We start from the raw sequence: 20,272 nt of genomic DNA, 5'->3' as shown, positions 1-20,272 counted from the left end.
TTCGGCAGCAACAACTTTGAATTTGATTTGAAAATGCAGCCGCACCTCCACCCGAAAAAAAACGGTGGAGAAAAACCGAAAACAAGCAGCAGTAGCAGCAGTAGGAGCAGCAGCAGGGTCTTTTCTTATTTATAGCCACAATTTTTATGCTCCATTTCAATGGGCCGGCGGAGGAGGAGGTGTTTGGGGAGCCAGGAGATCGGCTGGGCAGGCCGTCGTCGCCCCTTTGAAGATTGTGTGCTGGGGCTGCCCCCACTCCACAACCCTCTAACCACTTGATTGCACTTTTCGCAGCATAAAATATACATTTATGTGCGTCTGCAATCGGAGGAACAAAACAAAAAACAACCAGACGCACACACTCGCACTCGCAGGGAGACTGGAAAACTATATAAAATTGATTTCCCCACCCGCACAATGGCCCGGCCGACAATGAAGCGCCATTGAAGCGCAACCAAATTAATCTTTCAACGACAATTACAATTAATTATAAACGCCCCCGCCGGCTGCTCCGGGCCAGCTCACAAAAGCCTTAGAATTTCCAAAATAAAAAAATGGAATAAAAAGTGAATCCAATAGGCCTGCCGAAAGTGCGTCTGTGTGCTTGCCACCGAGTGTGTGTATCGACAGCTGGTGGCCACCACGTCTGGCGTTCGAATTTGGTTCAAACAGGCCAGCTAGACGAAGCTTGGATGTTCTAACCAACCATTCAAAAATATTTGAAAACTTACAGGCAGAATCATACATTTGTAGGACATTTTTTTAGCTTTTCTATTTCAGACACTGCATAAAGTAAATAGAGTTCCGAATGTTTTCTTTTTAATTTAATGTTTTACATTTTTTAAATACTTGACAAGTTTAAAAACTTTTTTTATCAATATTTGTTTATTATTAAACCACTTCTTTGGTTTTTACTTCTGATCTATTAGAACTTAGTTCTATAAAAACTGCCTATTATAAAGACATCTACCTTAAGTGAATGCAAGGCTATGGTTTGAAAATTGTTGAGCGCATATGTAAACATTATCTCGGCTGGTGTTTTAATTTTCATCTGTCTAGCGCTCTGCCCCATACACAAAGCACCATCAAGTCGGATCCGTATCTGTAGCTGTAGCTGTAGCTGTATCTGTATCCATTCCATCCATCGGTCCATCTATCTTTCTATCTATCAGTCTCAACGCTCGCCTAATTACGAAAAGATGAAAGCGCTGTTTGTGGGCCAGCGTCCGTCCATGTGGGCCCACCCACCCATCCGAAGCATCCATCGGATAGCCAAGGCAGCGCGTACAACACCTTGGTGGTTCGGTGGATCGGCGGGATCCCTTGTCGGGGGCTGACCCACCGACTGCGCCGCTTGTTAACGGCAGCTACTTGATTTCGTATTAATAAACATCACAAATGTTGTAATAGTTTGGCACTTTATTTATTTATTTTCCATTTTATGGCCGGGGGGCCATCGAGTGCCGGCAAACATTTTGGTTCTCTGATTTCGTATCTCACAGATCTCAGATCGTAGATATCTATTCATCGATGGCAGGCCATTTCTTTTCGCAACAACAATATTTACACACTCAAATGATTGACGGGCGGCGATCGACCAAAGTTGTTTAAACAAATTTCGTTGATTCTCTTAGCTAGTTGTGCAATCTAGAAGCTCGTTGAAATCGGGCAACAATGTTGATTCCGCTTCGGATTTGGATATTGACTTTGGTTTTTTTCGGCTGGGTGCGGAGACCTTTTGCGACTGGATCTGTTCAGGCATAACTATTTCGATCCAATGGGATCTACATGAGTGTAAATTCGATTCAATTTGAAATCCCAGCTTGGGCATCTAATTTTCAGCACGTCGTTAGCATTGGTTATGAAAACATATAGGAAATGCTTTATAGAAAAGGGGGTTTCCAAAAATCCAAAGTCAATTAAAAAGGGAATCACAGAAAAATTATAAATAGAAGGAAGGGGATGTCCAATTATTATTTCCACCCAATTAAAGTGCGCGAGGAGTTCCCCAGAGCCATTTCAAACTATTTTCGCAGACTAAAGGCCTGCTAAAATCAATGTAGATAAGGCGAATCTAATCTAACCTAATGAGTTCTGATAACGAGTGGCCTTGCCGCGCACTTAGCGCCTGCGGTTAAATGAACTGCAAATGAGGATTTCGCAGAAAATACACTCAAAAGACAAGAGAGAATGCAGTGAAAAGCCCCCAAGGCTGACAGGGGCATAAATATTTCGACAGGCGAAACGGAGGCAATCCGAGTGTAAACAGAAAGATGGATTTATTAAGAGCTCAATAAGTAAGTAAAGTAAATGGAAGATGCAACAGGGCGAATGCGAATCGCATTTTCCGGCACTGCAATTATAGGACACACAAACACATCAAATTTCCCCGACTTTTCGCGTAGATATATGCTATATGCTATATATATGCGGGATAAGTATAGATATTTGCACAGATTGTTGCCGTCTGCCGAATGGTTTCCAAGAACTGTGGGCGTGGCAGTTGCCGCTGCCCGCCGCTGAGTGTTGATATTTAGCTGGAAGAGCTGGCGAATCATGGCCAACAGTGAGCCGCCGGCTCGTTACGTCATCGCTGTTCAATGGTGCGTATGATTAATTTCGTTTGCGGTCTGTTTTCCACTTTTTGTGTGCGATTTTTTTGCACTTTATTTTTCTGCCAACCACTGGAAAAGTGCAACTGCCGTCGAGAAGTTCCCACAACTAAACATAGCTGAAGTTCACTTTTGGTTACTTTTGCCTGGCTTTTCTCCGGGCATTTTCACATTTTCCACTCGCCGCCGAGTGCTGTTGTTGTGCGCCGAAGTTGTTGCCCACTTTTGGACATTTAAGCCGCTTTTGGCGTGCGTACAACTTCAAAAGCTGCCAACTCTGGTCGGCAGCAGTTGTTTCCACTGCGGCTGCGGCTGCAGTTGCAGTTGCAGTTGCTTTTTTCCTGCTCAGCTGATTTATGCGCCCGCTCGGCGAGTGTAGGCGCTTTTCATGTAATCTGGCGGGTAATCCGAGTGGCCAAAGCGTGAGAACTTTACACATACCAGTTGGCCCCGGACCGGTCCACTTCCGTATCACTTGTGTTCAATCAGCGAACATGCACCAAATTTAACTGCCAGGTGCTGGATGGCTGGGTTGCCCAGCTGACTGGGTGTAGTGGGTGTGAACCGTTAGGCCCGCTCGCTGAAGGTCGTCGGTCTTTCCATTTGCCCAACTGCAGCTGCAGCCGACCAAAAACAATACCAGGTTCTGCACGGATTTTCCCACGGCGATAAAGAAAGAGGCAGAGGTGGAAGAGTCTGAAGTTGTCGGCTCAGCAGATCAACAGATCAGCAGAAGGATTCGGGTCCGCAGCGCTGACAAATGTCAGTCAGGCTCAAATCCCAGTACGTGTCCAAGATAAGCTCGTCGGCATGAGGATGAGGAATCTGCACCAAGCCACTGCTAGGCAGTGGCAACTTTTCCTCCACTCGACACTCTACTCTACCTTTCTCCGCCTTGCCATGTGGTAATGTGCTCATTTTCCTTTTGCGGCAGTTCACCTGAAATTGGGTTAGCCGCGGTTCGGCCAAGATTTTGCTCTAGATTCGGTGGGCGATCATAACCAGGATGGTGGCTTATTACTGAGCTAGCCATTGCGGAGCTGCGATAATTCCCTGGCTATTTTTAGAGCCTGCAGGGCGCGTCCCCATCGCGATAAGCTGACAAAGACGGGGACGGGGACGGAGCGGGGGCGCATGCGCAGACAGTGGGCCCGAGAAACGCTTAGTCATTCCACTTGTTGGCCCAGCTCACCCACGTAACTCAAAATCCAGACGAGGCCACGACTGCAACCTCGGGCTGCACTTGGAAAATAAGACGGACTTGAGATTCTTTTCAAAATGTAATGAAAAGGTTTTAAGAACTGAGCATTGATGAGCATTTTTGAGTTGAAAGTTGATTAGACGATTAGTTTAAATTCAATTTTTATGAAGTTTGGGTCAACTTAATTTGTATTTATGTATTTAGCGTTTAAAATCAGTAATTCCATTGTTGATGTAAGTAATTTATAGACATGTTTTGCAATACATTTAAAAATCATTAGGTAGACCTTAATCTCGTATTCTTAAACAGGCATTGCATACATACAAAGTATATTATTCTAGTAAAAAATTGTATTCAAATTTTGCATTCAGAATTATTATTATTATGATCTAAATAACGATTCATATTAATAAAAAAAAATAGTAAATCCTATTATATTATTTATTTGCACACTGTAAATGACTAGTTTTTAAAATTCCGTGTAAAATGATTTCCAAACATTTTTTACCGTGCGGGGATGGGCTGGCAGCATACAAAAAATGTCGTCGGGGGAAATTGATCGATTTAAAAAGAATTAAGATTATCGGCCACGTTTTGCGTCCTCATCCTGACTCACTGACTTAGTGAACGACTAAGCCGCCAGCCCCATCTGCATCTGCATCTGCGGCGAGTGCAACTTAATTATGGTTTGTTTACTCTGCAGCTGCCCCTCTTTTGTCCCTCGTTTGCCGTCTGGCAATCTTGGCCCGGCTGGGAGGTGCGCTTTGTCATTGCCGAACAATTGCAGTCAGTCGCCGCGGTCTTGGCCCGATGGCTTCGACCTGGCCCTCTGTCGTCGGTGTCTCCGTGTCTCCATGTCTTTGGGCCTCTTTGCTCTGCGGCTGCCCTGATGGCTATCAGCAATCAGGCGCTTTGTGCGCCAGCCGTATCCCAATCCAAGAAGCCTGATGAGCAGCAGCCCCAGAGCCAACGGCAGCAGGGAAAATCATTTTGGAGTGAGTCCCACCAAGTTGCAATTCTCTTCGATTTGCATTAATCAAACAAAGTCGTAAAAGTAATACGAACAAACATACTCGCTGCAGACGATAACAGATAAGGCCGGGATTTTGATGACAGTCAGCGTGACAAAGAGCCGGGGGAACAAAGCAAACTATCTTAACCTTGGGCGCATGTGGACACCCACTGGATTGCATTCTGAAAATATCACACGCTGTCACCAAGGGCAGAAAAATCTACCCAAGCGTTTGTCTACGGGCACTGAAAAAAATGTAAATATTAATTTTGAGTAAGAAAATACACTTCTTTAAAAATGTAAATCTTTAATATTTCAAAGTTTGCATTTTATGAAGTCAAAAGTTGTTTAATAATAATTAATACTATATTTGTGTAAGGGGAGTAGAAGATCTTAAAAATTAGAAAATACACTTTATAAAAAATTGGAATAGTTACAGTATTAAAAATGTTGTAATAATGCAGCTAAAAATTGTAAATTAAAATTCTAATAATATTTTTAGGTGTAAGAAAAATTGCCACTTCTTTATCTCTATGTATACCATAAATTCCTTAACCACCTAATCACAGATCGTTAAAGTATCTTCGGTTGCCACTTTTGTTTGATGTGCAATCAACGCATTTCCAAGATGTTAGTCATCCCAGATTGTCGCAGATATCACATGACAATGCACTCTCTCCCCGCTGATATCACGTTTAGCTAATAGAAGAATTATGCCATTGATAAATCCAGTGACTCACTTGCCGAGTACGCACTAGTAGTTCAAGTTGAAGAGCCCAGCATAACCGGAATGTCCAACCCTGAAATCCGAAGACAAACACCGGCAGTTTTCCCCCATGCCGCCCCTTTTGGGCTTATCGGCTTTATCACTGCCGCATTGTTTGGATTCACACGCCCCCAGCGAAAAGGGGGAAGGAAGCACAAACACAAACAGCTCAAACAAACAAACAAAACAACAAGCTGAATTATGCACAGCGAGAAATATTTGGTGGGAGCGCTAAGTGACTGTGGAATATTCGGACAAATTTACATAGAATCGCTGCACAAATATTTTCATAACATTTTGACAGTTTCGTGAAAAACATGCCAAGAGGTGGTCCCAAACAATAACACCAACAATGCCCATAACAAAAGCAGCCACAGGAGCGGGAAAAGCGGTGGGCAACAGTAGACCAGTAGAAAAGTGGCGTCAACCACTCCCGGCTACGTCATCTGTCACCCCTGTTGACGCATCTTCATCACGTGCATCGTGGAAAGTTTGTTACGTTGTTATCGAGACGGGGAATTTATCAGGAATGCCAGCCAGCAGATTGTAAATCGGGATTGGGAGCAGATAAGGCGGAGATTGAATAAGGTTGATCCGTTTACCCTTGAGAGATCATATTGGTGGGCACGTTTATAGGGTGTTTTTGATAATCCAGGTCGTATTAAGGGTACTGCAAAATTATTCATTGTTTTAAAAGAGAATTATTGAAAGAGTAGATCAAAATTGGAATTTAATAAGATTAAATATAGTTATAGTTAGAAATGCTCAAATAGATCTATCAAGAAATTATGACTTTAGAGTTCAGATTAAAAGTAGGTATTCCTGTTATAAATTGAATTTAACTACTGATTTAAATTTTAAGTTTGGATTTTGACAATATTTTTAAAATTATAAAAGGTATACAGTTTTAAACTATTTTAAAAGCAAGGAACTAGTAGACAAGAAGCTGGTATTTCAAATAAACTTCTTGATCACTCTCAGTCTTTGTATACATAACGGTAATACAATAAATTCGACATAAAATAGATCTGCTTAGCAGATTTCTGAACGCTTCGAAAATGTCTAGACTATTTATTTTGGGCAATCCGTGTGTGAACACAATACATATCTTTGCAAAGGCGAGCATGCGGCAATTATTAGTGCTTTATTGTACCCATAACAAATAAAAACATTTAAGTTTATTAGTGGCATTCATTTTGACAAATATTTACTCAAGTAGCCATATAAAATGTTATAAAATGCCCATGGAAACGTAGCTCTTTCGTATAATCCTCTGCAGTAAAATATACCTACAAAATTGGGCTTCTGGTTATCTGCTTAAATGTGTGCAGCATTAGCAGAGCCAATAGCACCTGCATTAGCCAATAAAGAAGCAGTGGCAACAGCTGACTTAGTGATAAGTCACCTGCCAAGACAGCGAATTTTGTGGGGCATTAGTCAGAAGAACGTGAGAACGTAAGGCCCGTGATAAGAGAGATATGGTGAGATATGGCCCAGAGGTGGCAGATGCAAGGTGGGAGATGGCCGATCTGGTTTGGGCCAACAGCTGGGCGCACAGAAAAGAAAATAGAGCAGTGGCAAACAAAGATAGGCAGCCGAATAAACAAAACAAATGCGCTACAAAGACAGACAGAATAGAACCGAGCATATAGATCAGCGGCAAGTGAAGCGAATTTGTTGGCATTTAGCGGCTGAGACCGCGGCAAAGACAATTGATGCCGCCGGCGATGGCGGTGCATGGGGCCAGCGATCCTCGCTCACTTGACTTAATTAAACGCTGCAGACAGCGGGTAAAAATACATGTGAAAGGGGAAGTTCAGATCGCCCGAAAGGGGCGTGTGGGACATAGAAGATCTGCTGCTTATCGCTTATCTCGACCAGATTACACTTCTTATTCCGCTTGATGAGGAAAAATTGCGCTTTAGACTGGATCCCAGCAGTTTTCTCTGTTTGTTGCTGTTGAAGATTTCCCCCTTTCTTTCCACACAACCCACAAAATGCCCCTTGTTATTGCCGCTGTCTCTCTATTTGCTTGAGTTGTCAGCGCCAGCGACAAAAACGCGGTGGTAAGTCAGGGCTTCAAAGGAAATCACATTGCGTATACGCAATGTGCAAATAAACAAGTCTAGTAGACAGAGGCAAAAAGAGTCGCGATGAAAATCGCAAGCAAACATGGAAAAATCGACATAGTCCAAATGGCGACAACGTTGCTGCTATTTTCCTAGTTTTATTAGTTCTGCCCGCTTTTTGGCCACACGTGCCAGCCATCCATTCAGCCATCTCCCGTCTTTGTAGGCCCATTCCCATCCCCATACGTCTTGGCCAACTCACAACTCGCGAAAATCTTTCGCACTGCCTACATATTCTTTGACTTTCGTGGCTTGTGTTTTGCGAAAATAAACGACACCATTCGCCTGTTTGTTGCTGTTTTATTCGAAATGAATCGGAAAATGTTTGCTTGGGCATTGGAGCTTGTGGTTTTCTTGGACTCATCTGCTGGTATATCGAATTTCGTGTTGGAATGTCTTCAAAAAGGCTTTTAAATGTTTCCTAGTGGAATTGCTAGTGGAATTACTGAGTTACGTGTAAGTTAAAATGTATACATCTAGCAAACTTATCATAACGCTTTGACTATCTTTGCGGTAAATCATATTCCCTGGAAGCCGGAAGCCTCGTGTACACCTTGTGTGGTACCTCAATTTAAATAGTATTATTACCGACTGGGCGTGATAAGGGAGTGAACAACCTGATAACGGCCAATCGCAGTGCACTCTAACGACAATTAGCGCGGTGAGCAATTGTTTGCCATTGCCTAGGCCAACACGGCGTATGCGCAATGCCGCTGCCACTATTGACACGCCGGCCAACTTGAATGGAAGACACTCATCATGCGAATACTATCAGTGCGTTAACCGAAGTGAATTGAAGTGTCACTCTGCTCCCCCGAACGCGACGCGTGCTACAATTGTAAAGTTTATCCAGACAAATAAGATAGTGGGGGATACATACGGGTTTGTGCCCGGCCACTCGTAGTATTTGTTTATGGCCCGATAAATCACTGCCGTCGGGGACGACTCCTCTACGCAAGAGAAGCCAGCAGTGACACAATGTCGCGAGCCAATAAAAATGAATCAAAAATAATCAAATAAATAACACTCGAACGCATTCGAGAAATCATAAATAACCGCGTTGGGGGTAAGCAGGAAAATTTATATGAATTTTATTTTGTTTTTTGGAAAAACTTCCGCTGACAGCGGCAGCAACTCAGCATCTCGGCATCTCGGCAAATGTGGGTCACTCGCCGGGCTGCCAAAATAAATTGTCTCTTTCGTTCCCACTCGCACTCGAGTATTGGAAGATTATACAAATAACACATCTATACGGGGGGAGGGAAAAATAATAAGCGAAAAGTGCAGTTCGCATTGCACAAGTTGGGATAAACCCGTAGGGAACAATGATCGCCGTGGTAATGACTATGTAAATTGCCGTCTGCTTAATGAATGGAGTGAATATTGCATGAATATATATGTGAATAAATAAATCGCAGCCAATTTGACCCGGCAGATGGCGCCAGTCGGCGTGTCGCATGCAATTCCGCTGATTAATTCAATGCAAAGCGACCGACGACCTGGGCCACAACCACATGTCTTCCACCCTTCCCCCCGATGCTAACCGCTTTTCTTGATGGATTTGCATGAATCATTGGCGGCAGCGTCACGCTCGAGAGGAAAAGCGCGCCGGCCCCGAAACGAAATGCAAAAAAAGGCAGAAAAAGAGATTATTTGAAATATGAAAAGTTATTTTAATGCTCCCTGTCGCTGTGCTGTCTGTGTGCTAAATTGGGGAGCAGGCAACGAGGCGACAACGACGACAGTTTTCCTCCTCCGATTTTCTCCGTTTTCCTTGGCAGCGCTTCCTCTCCATAGTGGCACTTGTACTTTTGCCAGACTTTTCCGGAAGCGCGTCGCGACATCAGCCTTTTTGACGTAGGCACTGGCCCAAAGTTGTTGACGCACTCGGCAAACGCGCGACAACAGGGCCAAATGGAAAGGCCAATGAGCCCAGTTTGGCTGGAAGGTATCGGATTTCAGTGCGACTCCTTTATCCTTCTGCCGCGAATCAATTGACATTGACAAATCAAAAGCTTGTGCGGGAAATCCCATTCAACACAGGAAGAAAATGTAAATAAATTGTGGATCAATTGGTTGGAAAAATTATATTTTAAACAAATTTTAAATAACTACTAACGTGGACTAAAATCTAATTTTTAAAATAAAAATTAAAATGAATAGAAAATTATGATAAATGGATAAAAATCATTATTCAAACACCAACATTATTTCTTTTAAGTGGATTTATTAACAGATTTGAGTCCATTTTTAAACTATTCAATAACTTTTATTATCAAAATTATTAAAAGCAGTAAGATATTTTTTATTGGCCTCAATTTCTTCTCTTTTTTTTCCTGTGCTTCCAAAAAGACCAATGGCCCGAACAAAGGCACATATATTGTTAAGCGCATAATTAAGTCATAATAAGAGCGGTGGGAGCGGGGATTGGGCAATATGATATGCCAATTTTGGCTGAACCGAACCGAACACTCGCAGAAGGCAAATAAAAATGTTCATCTTATTATTCTGGCTGGGATTTCTGGGTAAATCAAAGAGGGAACCGCTGAGGGGCAATGTATGAGGTAGGAGTAGGAGCTGTCCATGACAATTGTCAACTTGTTTTGCGTGTGCTGGGTGCCGGTGCCTTCAATTCTTAATCGCCTTGTGTGCCTTGTGGACACTTGTGAGTTGACGTTTCGGATCTCTTCCACACACAGATACGAAGCCCGCACACACAGATACACTCGCCGCACGCACACAGGGACGACCCACAATTTGGGAGCGTGAGAAAGTGGCGCGCACAATTAAAATGCTGCTTTATGGCCCGACGCTGGGCCAAACATAAATTATAAACAATAATTTATCTCTAAATATACTCAAAATTCTATAGAATAAATACACCTATATGAATATTTACACTGGAAACAAACAAAGATACTAAAGCGATGGGACATCTTCAGTAAAGGGAGGGAAAAACTAATCTTTGCTTTGAATTATTAAGTTAATGTTTTGAACCCTTTTAACCCAGCTGAAATCGAAATAAGAACTGAAATCATAAAGCAGATATCAGTTATTTCCAAATTGTTAAATGTTTACACCATTTGGTTTGCCTGACGCTTTCGCGCAGTGTACATTTTCGAATTTAAAATACGTACAGTATTCGTACATCCATATGGACAGCTTCGTCTGGCCACGCGATCCTCATCGCATAAATTAACATTTGCCGGGCATTAAATCAGCGCAGACTTTGTAGACTGCTTGGAACTGCCCCGTCCCCATCGGATAGATATATACTTGTGTTCCCTGCCAATTGCATAACGATCGAGGGTGTTTGTGGATGTGCACTTTTACCCTTCTTCCTGCCACCCACCGCCGGTCGAAGAACCGAAATAGACCCACCGATCGATGAATGATCATGATCACCGCCGGTGAATCACATCGCCAGCGCACGCAGGTCTCAATTAGCATGTGACGAGCACTTGGACCGACCAGCCCCGCCCCCAAGCCCCACGGAACCCGCCCCCTCCCACCAGACACGTGATATGGCGGCTAATTTTAAGCATCGCCGGCGGGGGAGTGGGAATGGCAAATCGCCATTCGCAGAGGCGACACAAGTTTCATTGCCAATTTGTCGGCATTGGTGAGTCAGTCTGTTGTGACTCTTCAATATGTAATCGGGTAACTTTTGAAGAAATAAATATAAACCGCAAGTGGGGCCAAACCTATTGATAAATGGTGTAAAACCAGGGACACGTGATGGAGCTGGGAATGCTCATGGGATAGCGATACCGCCTTAGATAAGACTTACAATTTAATCAGTTTGTATTGGCGCCAACCTATAGTGTGTGATTGTGTAACTTATTAGCTTTCACTTGTCAAAACAAAGGGAATTCTTGTGTTATATAAACTATAGAGACAACTTATAGTTGAATTTCCTCCTGATTATATCCCAAATTACCTGCTTTGTCATCGCAATTGCACTAATTTTCCGCCCATAAATCTGTTCACCTTCAAAAAGTGTTAGACAAAAGAAAATCTTTTTTACGATCTCCTGGCAACTTAAGAACTAACAAGACCAAACAAACGCGACGATCATAAAAACGAAAGAGAAAATTCGCCAAGTATGCGAATAATTTCTAATTTGCTATTTTGTTTACGGCTGTCTGGAGCATCATATGGAGTCCACGCAGACAGGTGGAAAATTCCGAATTATCTCCTCGGCGAAAATTTCTTTGATTTTTTCGATCGATTGAGGGCGGAAAATTGCTGAGATCACCGGAAAGTGAAATGCACGGCCTAATAATTGCCTGGTCTTTCTTACAGCACAGAACGCATCGATCACGTCGATCACCTCGGTGCCGAATAACACCACCATCGAGCACGGCCGGGAGCTGAGGATCGTCTGCAAGGTGTCGGGCCAGCCGCCCCCGAAGGTCACCTGGTTCAAGGACGACAAGTCCATCAATCGCAAGCGCAACGTTTACCAATTCAAGCACCACAAGTGAGTACGAATACAGGGTCCTTTTTAGGTGTACAACTAAGTTTCTCTATTGGAATACCCCTTGCAGAAGACGTTCCGAGCTGATCGTGCGCTCCTTCAATAGTTCCTCCGATGCGGGCAAGTACGAGTGCCGGGCCAAGAACAAAGCCAGCAAGGCGATCGTCAAGCGCCGCATCATGATCAAGGCCTCGGCAGGTGAGTCTGGTGGGCCTTTGATAGCAAGAGATCCGTGGGTGTTGCAGCCGTGTCATCTCTCTGCCAATTCGGAATGCTCCAATTCGCCTCTAATTTATGGGCGCACGTACACATTTTATTTATTCAAAACTATATTGGAATGTGCGACGACAGCTTTGTAAATCAAATTATTTGTCTGTATTTCAGTTCTCTTTCCGTTGGACCAGTCGCGCAGCTCGGGCACCCCCTGTCACTTCGAATTCTGCTTCCATGGCGGCACCTGTATGATGATCGCAGATCTGAACGCGGTCTTCTGCAGGTAACTATTACGCTAACTTAAGGAAATATAGGATTTAAAAACCATAAGCCCATTCCTTGCGGCTCAGAAAAAATTAGAAATAAAGGGGAAGGTTCTAGAATTTTAAAAATAAATATATTTTTTTAACTTGCATAAGCTAATATTTTTTACTCGGCTTTCCAAGTCTCTGGAGTCACTTTTAAACATCAATGATCTGGAACGGCCAGTTTTTCGCTGTGCACTCGCTGCATCCTGCCACAAATGCCGCCTAGACTCCTCGAAACCGATCCCAAACTCAAGTGGTTCGCTTGATAAACCTCTCTCATGTGACAGCCGATAAGACTCCACCGCCGACCCCAGCTAAATATATATCTTGTAATATTTTGGCATCGCATTACATGCTCGGGAACCGAGCAATCCGGAGAGGGAGCGCAATTAAAAGGCCACAAATTTCGTGGCCGGAGGAGAGAACTCCACAAAGGCCCACTTGCAGGCCCCAGTGTGTGCGTATGCAATGTGAATAATGTCTTTCAGCGCCTCGTTTTATCTGGCGGTACGAGTGTGCACACGCAAACCGATTCGATTCGATCCCATCGGATCCCAAAAAAGCGCATTTCACTCGCTACCCTTGCGATGATCTCGTATTTTCCCCCTTTTTGGTTTTCTGAGGAGGCGTCGCAGGAGCGAGAGGGAAAATGAATTTCCATTTCGCCGCCATAAACTGGCCGGGCGACCCCGTGCCGCACTTTCCCTGCCACTTTCCCTTTGCTAAAAATCGCTCCATGCCACACACTTAATTTGTTTGTTCCTTTGTTTATATTTGACCGGATCTGCGAGTGGTCAAGCAAATGCTGCACCGCAGTTCATGGCCGTTTCGATTTCCCCACCCCGAGTGTACCTTATATATTAAAATGTACGAGAATATTGAATAAAAAGCACGATCTGTACTTACCGGACTCTCTCCACCCGTTCTTGTCTGTCTTTTCAGGTGCCCAACCGAATTCTTCGGCGAACGTTGCGAGAACAGTATGCCCGACAGTAGGTACAGCAATAGTAACTCTCCCGAACCATGCAAAAATTATCATGGAGGTTATTACTGCTAAAATAGGCACTTCTATAGCATCGATTGTTTTACGTCGAGTCAAACGCGATTTATGCACAAAACCGAAACCGAACTCAGTGCCCATACCAAAATAATGAATAGCATAACATACAATAAAGTAAAGTTAAATGAAAAACACAGCTACACACTAAAATAGAGAAAGCAAACACAACGAAATTCCCATTGCTATCCTTCCACAAGAGAACTTTCTGCAGAACAGCTGAAACCGGAGAAAGTGAAAGAAACCAAATATAGTTGATAAACCATAAAGCGACACAGCCACACCCGACCACATAGACAGAAAGTACAAATACAGTATGCAGAATCGGACCCAAACCCAAACTCCAGACCCCAATCACACACTCCACACCCCACACCCCACACACCACACACCACACGCCCACTATCAGTCACTTTGAAAACGACGAACTAAAAGTTTTATTAGAGAACACATTCCAAAAAGAAACAAAGTAAAGTCTTAATAACGAACACAAAGAGTAACAAAATAAATAACTAACGAAGTTGTTCATAATATTTATTATGTTGTTAACTAAAAACCATATTAAGAGCAATCACTTAAAGCGAGAAACGAGAAAAATCAAATAATACGAATAAAAACAAAGGGTGCTATAGAAGGTTTATTTTAAATAGTCTTAAATAGGAATTTAATTTCAACTCACTCATCACACAAACCACACACCAACAAAAACCACAAGTAAATGTAAAAACAGCAAAACAAAACAAAATTATCAAGCAACTTGGACGGACGGACAGGAGATCTGGCGGACGGACAACCGGACAATCGACATTTCACCCACGAAGTACCGAGAAACTTGTCGAATCCTTTGGCTCAGCCCACATTTACTCACCCCACAACACAATATGAATATCCAGATTACGATAACAATCAACAGAGGCTCTCTTAAGTTAGATACGAATATCCATACGCATAACCGATGGCAAGTTCGCCAAAACCCACTCACCCACAAAAGGCAATGTACTGACTAAACAATCGAAACGGGAACTGAATTTTGTTTTGTTTTCAATGTAATTTTTGTAGTTTGCAAATATTAACAAGGAAGAACGCTATAGTCGAGTGCCTCGACTATCAGATACCCGTTACTCAGCTTGAGGGAGCAAAATAAAAATTAGCAGAAAAGAAATATTGTACATGTTAAGGGGCGGCAGACAGTTTTAAGCGTTTTATCCGCTTGGGGGTGTTAGAGTGGGCGTGGCAAATACTTTGTTCGGTCATTCGAAAGGTTTTATTAACCAAATACTTTTTAGCAAAAAAAAATTCTAGTATGACAACTGTTGCCACCACAGTTTTGGGCGATTTGTGGGCGTAGCATTTTTTTCGGTCATTTGATAGTTATTTATAAGGCAAATACATTTTAGCAAAACAATTTTCTAGCATGACAATTGATGAGACAAATACAGTTAAAATGTTTTTCAATCTTAAAAACTGTGGGCGCTACAGATATTTGCGGATTGTGGGCGTTATCTCTTATAGTTTCCGCGATGTCAGCGTTCTTACGGACGGACAGACGAACATGGCTAGATCAACTCGGCTAGTGATCCTGATCAAGAATATATATAATAAATGGGGTTGGAAACGCTTCCTTCTGCCTGATACATTTTTTCTGACGAGTAACGGGTATAAAAACAAACCACATTCAATAACTCATAATACTTAATGATTTGCCATTACTTTTAGTTACTACTCGTTATTAGACATTAACCATTGGCTGTAGATTTTGACAAACCAAAAAACACCGGAAACCCCCAATTAAAATCAAACAAACCAACATTCATTCATTCATTCTGCTCCTTGTTTACTTTTATTGGTGATTGTTTTTTTTTGTATTTTTTCTTTTGACTAATCTCTTGCGTTTCCGATTTGGGTAACTCTGTTCACTATTACTTCCTTAGTTTGTGCTCGTCTCCTCTAAAAAAATTCCACGGCAAAGAGAGATCTTGTGTGAGCTCGATTGGTCCAAAAACAAACTTATTTCCAAGCTGTTCTTGCTAAAAAACCTTCTCTTCAATATCCTCTGCATGGAATTCTTTCCTTCGAGAGCGCAATTGGATGCTTGTAGTTGCCCCTATTTGTGGAAATGGTTGTTAGCCAGCTTTTAGTTAACAGTAAATGAAGAACTGAAAGATTAATTTTTAATTTTATTTATAATTTAATCTTTTCACAGATATTTTGTTGCAATCTACGGCCAAATACATACCTTAAATAACGACTATTAATGCATAGAATTTTGTTTCATTATTTTTATGATTTTAAAAACCAAACGAAAAACAAAAAATCGAACTGCCTGCACTCCAAAACGTCGACAATTGTAATTTTTACGTTTTTTAAAAATTAGAGTATTTGTTGCACCAGCAGACCAAGCCCAAAAACCCATCACCGTTCTCAAAGTTTGCAACTACAAAGAAAACATATCCGAAACCGAAAACATTTCAAAATTCGTACGATTCCCCCAGCCCAGAGTTCCTTCTTCTTCCCGAGCGAAAAGTTCCAGATCCAGACTGACTTTAGCTACGCTTGTTTTCGTGCACGGTGACAGAATATCTTAAATGTATAAATCTGATGTATGCAATCTGAGCAGAAACTTTATTTATTTATTGTACGAAAGATCAAATCGAAGACCGAAGTTTGAAGTTCAAAGTTCGAGAGAAAAGCATTACCGATTCGACCCTGACTCTGACACTGTTGCGCTTTTGTTGTTGTATCATAGACAATACTTTTAAAATGAGAACAAAGGTTGACGTAGCCGAGAACTTTGTAATAAATCCTGTAAATAGCTCTCGTTTTAACTAACGATAAGTTTTGTGTACATTTCAACTAAGTTAATGCAAGCCCTTCTTTAACCATAATTTATTGTATTTAATTACACCAATATTAAACGTAACTCTAGCTTTAAGCCCACACACCCCCACACACACAGAAACACCCCAACACAAACACTATAAAGCTACTTAATTTCGAAATACTATTTTATTTGTCCTCGTTTTTGATTTGCGTAATTTTAACACCGAAATATGTAAAATGGCAAATTAGTTATTTTTTCGCAATGTGTATGTTGACATCAGTTTGTATGGCTAGGCGTAAAGGCAAGAACGTGCGTAGAGATTATTTTTAATTATTTTAAGTGGCAAATTTTTTATATATTTAATTATTGAAAGATTTATACCAAAAATACCATGTAAAGTTTAATTTTAATTTAAAACAAAAACGAAAAAAAAAACAAAACGATGCGTAAGAAAAAAATTTAATTAAAAACTTGCAAATAATTCACATTTTACAAAAATCGATTGCTTTTTGATTTGGTCTGATTTCCTGTTCTTGTTCTTCTGTGGCTTCTTCTACTTCGTTTGTAATTGGTTTTGATTTGACTCCAGGTTTTCCCTATTTTCCATCTGCTTTTGCTGCTATTTCCCCCACACAAACATCAAATCAGAGGGCAGCCATCAAAGCTCTGACGAACCGAGCCAGGTTTTGGATCACATAGATTTACTGGGTCCTCCTCGACTGTTTTGGCTAAATCAAAGTCTCGTTTTGGTCTTTCAACAGGCGGCCCATTCAGCATACGATAAACCGGAGGGATCTCGCTTAGCCGAACCAAGCGGAATCGCCTTTGCGCGCAGAAATGGATCTCATGCTTAGTTTTAGTCTACCCGAGGATGGCCAATAAAATTATGAATTTGTTTGCAACCAAGAGTTTGGGTGTTTTTATTGCCAAAAAAAATTGTATTTATGTAGAGGATTAAAGTGGTTATTTGAAATTTGCCGCCTCCTAACCGATTGCTAGGCAGCACTGGCTTGTTCTTGCCAGCCCTGGTTACAGTTAAATTTCGATCTGGCAACTCAGGCTTGCAGACCTAATTGAAAGCCCGCTTACACAGAGTATGCTACTGCAACAGCGCCCAAATTCCGCAACTGCCACTTGTTGTTTTTAATTAAATAAAATTCATTACAACAGAATTAGAGAAAAATTTTATATATTAAGTTTATTATGCATTTCATATAGCAAAATTTACTTGTACGACTGTATTCTTATTAAAACATATTGCAGCTTTTTCGCAGTTGAAATTCAAAGCGGCAGTGCAAAGAGGGTATTAGCTGCTGCGTTTAGCGAGTACACTCTCCACAGTCTAGTCTAGTGAAATATGGCATAAAGGGATATATAGAATATTTTGGCTTGGTCACTTTAGTTAAATTGGACTTTAAAAATAGCGGCAATTTCTGAAAATTGTCATTAAAATCATTATAAAAATCCATTACATTCAACATGTCCACTGCTCAGGCCACCAAGAACTGCATCACCCTGAAGGGCTCCGCTCAGATAATAGTGGAATATCTGAGTAAGTAATGCACCGTGGCTTGGACAGCCTCAGAAGCCCGCCTTCAACGGCGTCTCCTTTGTTTTTTTTTTGCAAACAGAGTACGGCATCAATTCTATTCTGTTCCAACGAGGAATCTACCCTGCCGAAGACTTTGACAACACCCAGCAATATGGACTCACCATTCTGATGTCCAAGGACCCCAAGATCCAGACTTTTCTGCAGAACGTTCTCAGCCAAACGGAAGGTAAGTGGGGAACTCAGGGGAACATTGCGCTTTATAATAACCGCACCTCGCATCCCCCAGAATGGCTCTCCAAGAACATGATCAACAAGATTTCCATGGTCATCACCAATGCCCACACCAAAGAGGTGCTCGAGTGCTGGGACTTTAAGATGCAGGCCGAAATGGGAGACGGTGACACCAGTGATCCCACCAAGCTAACGAGCACCAAGGAGCTTACTCGCATTCAGAACGAGATTCGCGACGTCATGCGCCAGATATCGGCCACCGTCAGCTATCTTCCACTGCTCGACTGCATCTGCACTTTTGACGTGATGATCCATACCTTGCAAAACACAGAACTACCTGCCAAGTGGGACGAAACCGGTGCCATCATCATCCAGAACTCCCAGGCCGTCCAGCTGCGCTCCTTCTCCACAGGACTCCACAAGGTGGACACCGTGGTCAACTACAAGATGAGCACTTAGCTACCAATAGAGCTCCATTCAATCGTTTTAAATATTTATTCCTTTTCTATATTTACAATAGTGCGTAACGAACGTAACGAATTTGAGAGTTGCATTAAAAGCCAGTTGTGAAAAGCTTACAGTTGCTAAGTAGTTTGGTAGGCCGCAGGGCGTCACCGGTTTGTCGTTTCAAATGCCACCTGGGGGTTGAAACAGAAGGAAATGGTTAAATGGGCAAAACGGACTTTCTGCTGGGAGACAACTACCTATCCTAAACAGTCGTTTAGTCGTCAAATCTCTAGTCTGTACCGAAGTATTTCTGCCCGAAGTGATTGGGGGCCACGGGATGCAGCTCTGAGGTGAGGATCTTCAGCTTGGGAAAGGCGTTCACCACGGTCCGAGCGGCCATGGGAGTGCAAAACAGATTCGACAGGATGATGCAGCTCTCGGGGACTCCATGTTCCCGCAGCACGTTCACAGCCTGGAGAACCGTATTTCCGGTGGACATGATTGGGTACATCAGGAGCACCTGCCTACTGCCAATGTCATCCGGGAAACGAGCGTAGACCACACGAGCCTCGTGGGTATTCGCATCTGATTCCACCAGGATCTTGCCTATGCGGATGGAGCGACAGCAATCCCGCAGACCCTGCTCCATGGCCTCTCCGGACCGTATGATGGACACTCCACAGTTCCCAGAGCGATACTTCAGGCCCTCATATATAGCTCCAGTGGGGGTCTCCACGTCGCAGTGAGTGTAGGGCAGTTGATTGAGGGACTCCTCTATGACCAGACGGATCAGCCGGTCGGCATAGAACTTGAAGTCGCTGCGGGTGGTGTTTCTGGGGAGAGAATTTTGTAGATTCCTGATGGCTGACCCACTTTTTGGAGCCACCTACTTGTCGCGCAGAATGGTCAGAAGCTCCGCCACCTGGGAATTGCACTCGAGGAGCTTGAGGTTGCTCCCATACTCGGCCTCGATCTCCTCCGATGTGGCAGCAGGGACAACTGGCGAGCCGGTGCACATGATTCACTTGTCTAATTTGTTATTATTTCCTAAATAAATTAATAAGTTAAAAACGTTCTACGTTGGCCTTTGTTGTTCTGTGCAACGCGTGCCTGGTTGTAAAATCCGATGGCATTGCCATCCGTTGGTCCGGGGTCATTTTATGTGGTTATATGGCTGCGCTCGACTGGGCACACTCAGCCATAAAGGTGGTATTTTCAAACAAGACATCGTAAAATCACTCGTCTTAAAAGCAATTTTTTAGCTTTTAAATAAATAAATAGAATCAAATAGGAAATGAATCAAGCTAAAACAGAATTAAAGCCAGATCTGGCTTCAGTTTTTCACACATAGGATTTATCGCGGTTCTTCTTGGCAGCTCTCCTACGTTGTCCTTGAAATAAGCAAAAAATATTAGTGGTACATAGTTACGGCTTAAGAAGTTG

General features: G+C 42.6%; 3 protein-coding genes across 8 annotated transcripts in view; 2 read left to right on the top strand and 1 right to left on the bottom strand.

Moving 5' to 3' along the window:
* LOC108028585 (protein vein) overlaps positions 1 to 17,497 on the top strand; it is a 34,385-nt gene extending 16,888 nt beyond the window's left edge. The window contains exons 2-6 of one of the 6 annotated variants that reach the window (XM_044094871.2): positions 12,026 to 12,203; positions 12,271 to 12,398; positions 12,585 to 12,696; positions 13,664 to 13,717; positions 17,361 to 17,497. In XM_044094871.2, the coding sequence (XP_043950806.1) occupies positions 12,026 to 12,203; positions 12,271 to 12,398; positions 12,585 to 12,696; positions 13,664 to 13,717; positions 17,361 to 17,403 (515 nt within the window). In that variant the 3' untranslated portion in view covers positions 17,404 to 17,497. Of the gene's footprint in view, positions 1 to 12,025; positions 12,204 to 12,270; positions 12,399 to 12,584; positions 12,697 to 13,663; positions 17,098 to 17,360 lie in introns of those variants that run through there. The other 5 variants (XM_044094872.2, XM_017100498.3, XM_044094870.2 and 2 more) reach the window with 5 other exon arrangements.
* A 487-nt stretch (positions 17,498 to 17,984) lies between these two features.
* LOC108028341 (mitotic spindle assembly checkpoint protein MAD2A) lies at positions 17,985 to 18,960 on the top strand. The gene is made up of 3 exons (XM_017100092.3): positions 17,985 to 18,151; positions 18,231 to 18,377; positions 18,438 to 18,960. Exons 1-3 carry the CDS (start codon positions 18,079 to 18,081, stop codon positions 18,839 to 18,841), a joined length of 624 nt encoding a protein of 207 aa, XP_016955581.1. The 5' UTR covers positions 17,985 to 18,078; the 3' UTR covers positions 18,842 to 18,960.
* On the bottom strand, positions 18,864 to 19,956 carry LOC108028340 (uracil phosphoribosyltransferase homolog). The gene is made up of 3 exons (XM_017100091.3): positions 19,720 to 19,956; positions 19,087 to 19,662; positions 18,864 to 19,020 (listed from the first exon to the last, which is right to left on the bottom strand). Exons 1-2 carry the CDS (start codon positions 19,845 to 19,847, stop codon positions 19,119 to 19,121), a joined length of 672 nt encoding a protein of 223 aa, XP_016955580.1. The 5' UTR covers positions 19,848 to 19,956; the 3' UTR covers positions 18,864 to 19,020; positions 19,087 to 19,118.
* Between the last annotated feature and the right edge of the window lie 316 nt (positions 19,957 to 20,272).

The sequence above is a fragment of the Drosophila biarmipes genome, chromosome 3L (assembly GCF_025231255.1).
Source record: "Drosophila biarmipes strain raj3 chromosome 3L, RU_DBia_V1.1, whole genome shotgun sequence".
NCBI classification, from domain to species: Eukaryota; Metazoa; Arthropoda; class Insecta; order Diptera; family Drosophilidae; genus Drosophila; species Drosophila biarmipes.
This window is presented reverse-complemented; position numbering and strand designations above follow the sequence as displayed.

Excerpts from the sequence above, each read along its gene's own strand:
- LOC108028341 (XM_017100092.3), top strand. The coding sequence starts at position 18,079 with ATGTCCACTGCTCAGGCCACCAAGAACTGCATCACCCTGAAGGGCTCC. Across the intron at positions 18,152-18,230 it reads GATAATAGTGGAATATCTGA|AGTACGGCATCAATTCTATT; the intron begins GTAAGTAATGCA and ends TTTTGCAAACAG. Across the intron at positions 18,378-18,437 it reads CGTTCTCAGCCAAACGGAAG|AATGGCTCTCCAAGAACATG; the intron begins GTAAGTGGGGAA and ends CGCATCCCCCAG.
- LOC108028340 (XM_017100091.3), bottom strand. The coding sequence starts at position 19,847 with ATGTGCACCGGCTCGCCAGTTGTCCCTGCTGCCACATCGGAGGAGATC. Across the intron at positions 19,663-19,719 it reads CTGACCATTCTGCGCGACAA|AAACACCACCCGCAGCGACT; the intron begins GTAGGTGGCTCC and ends TTCTCTCCCCAG.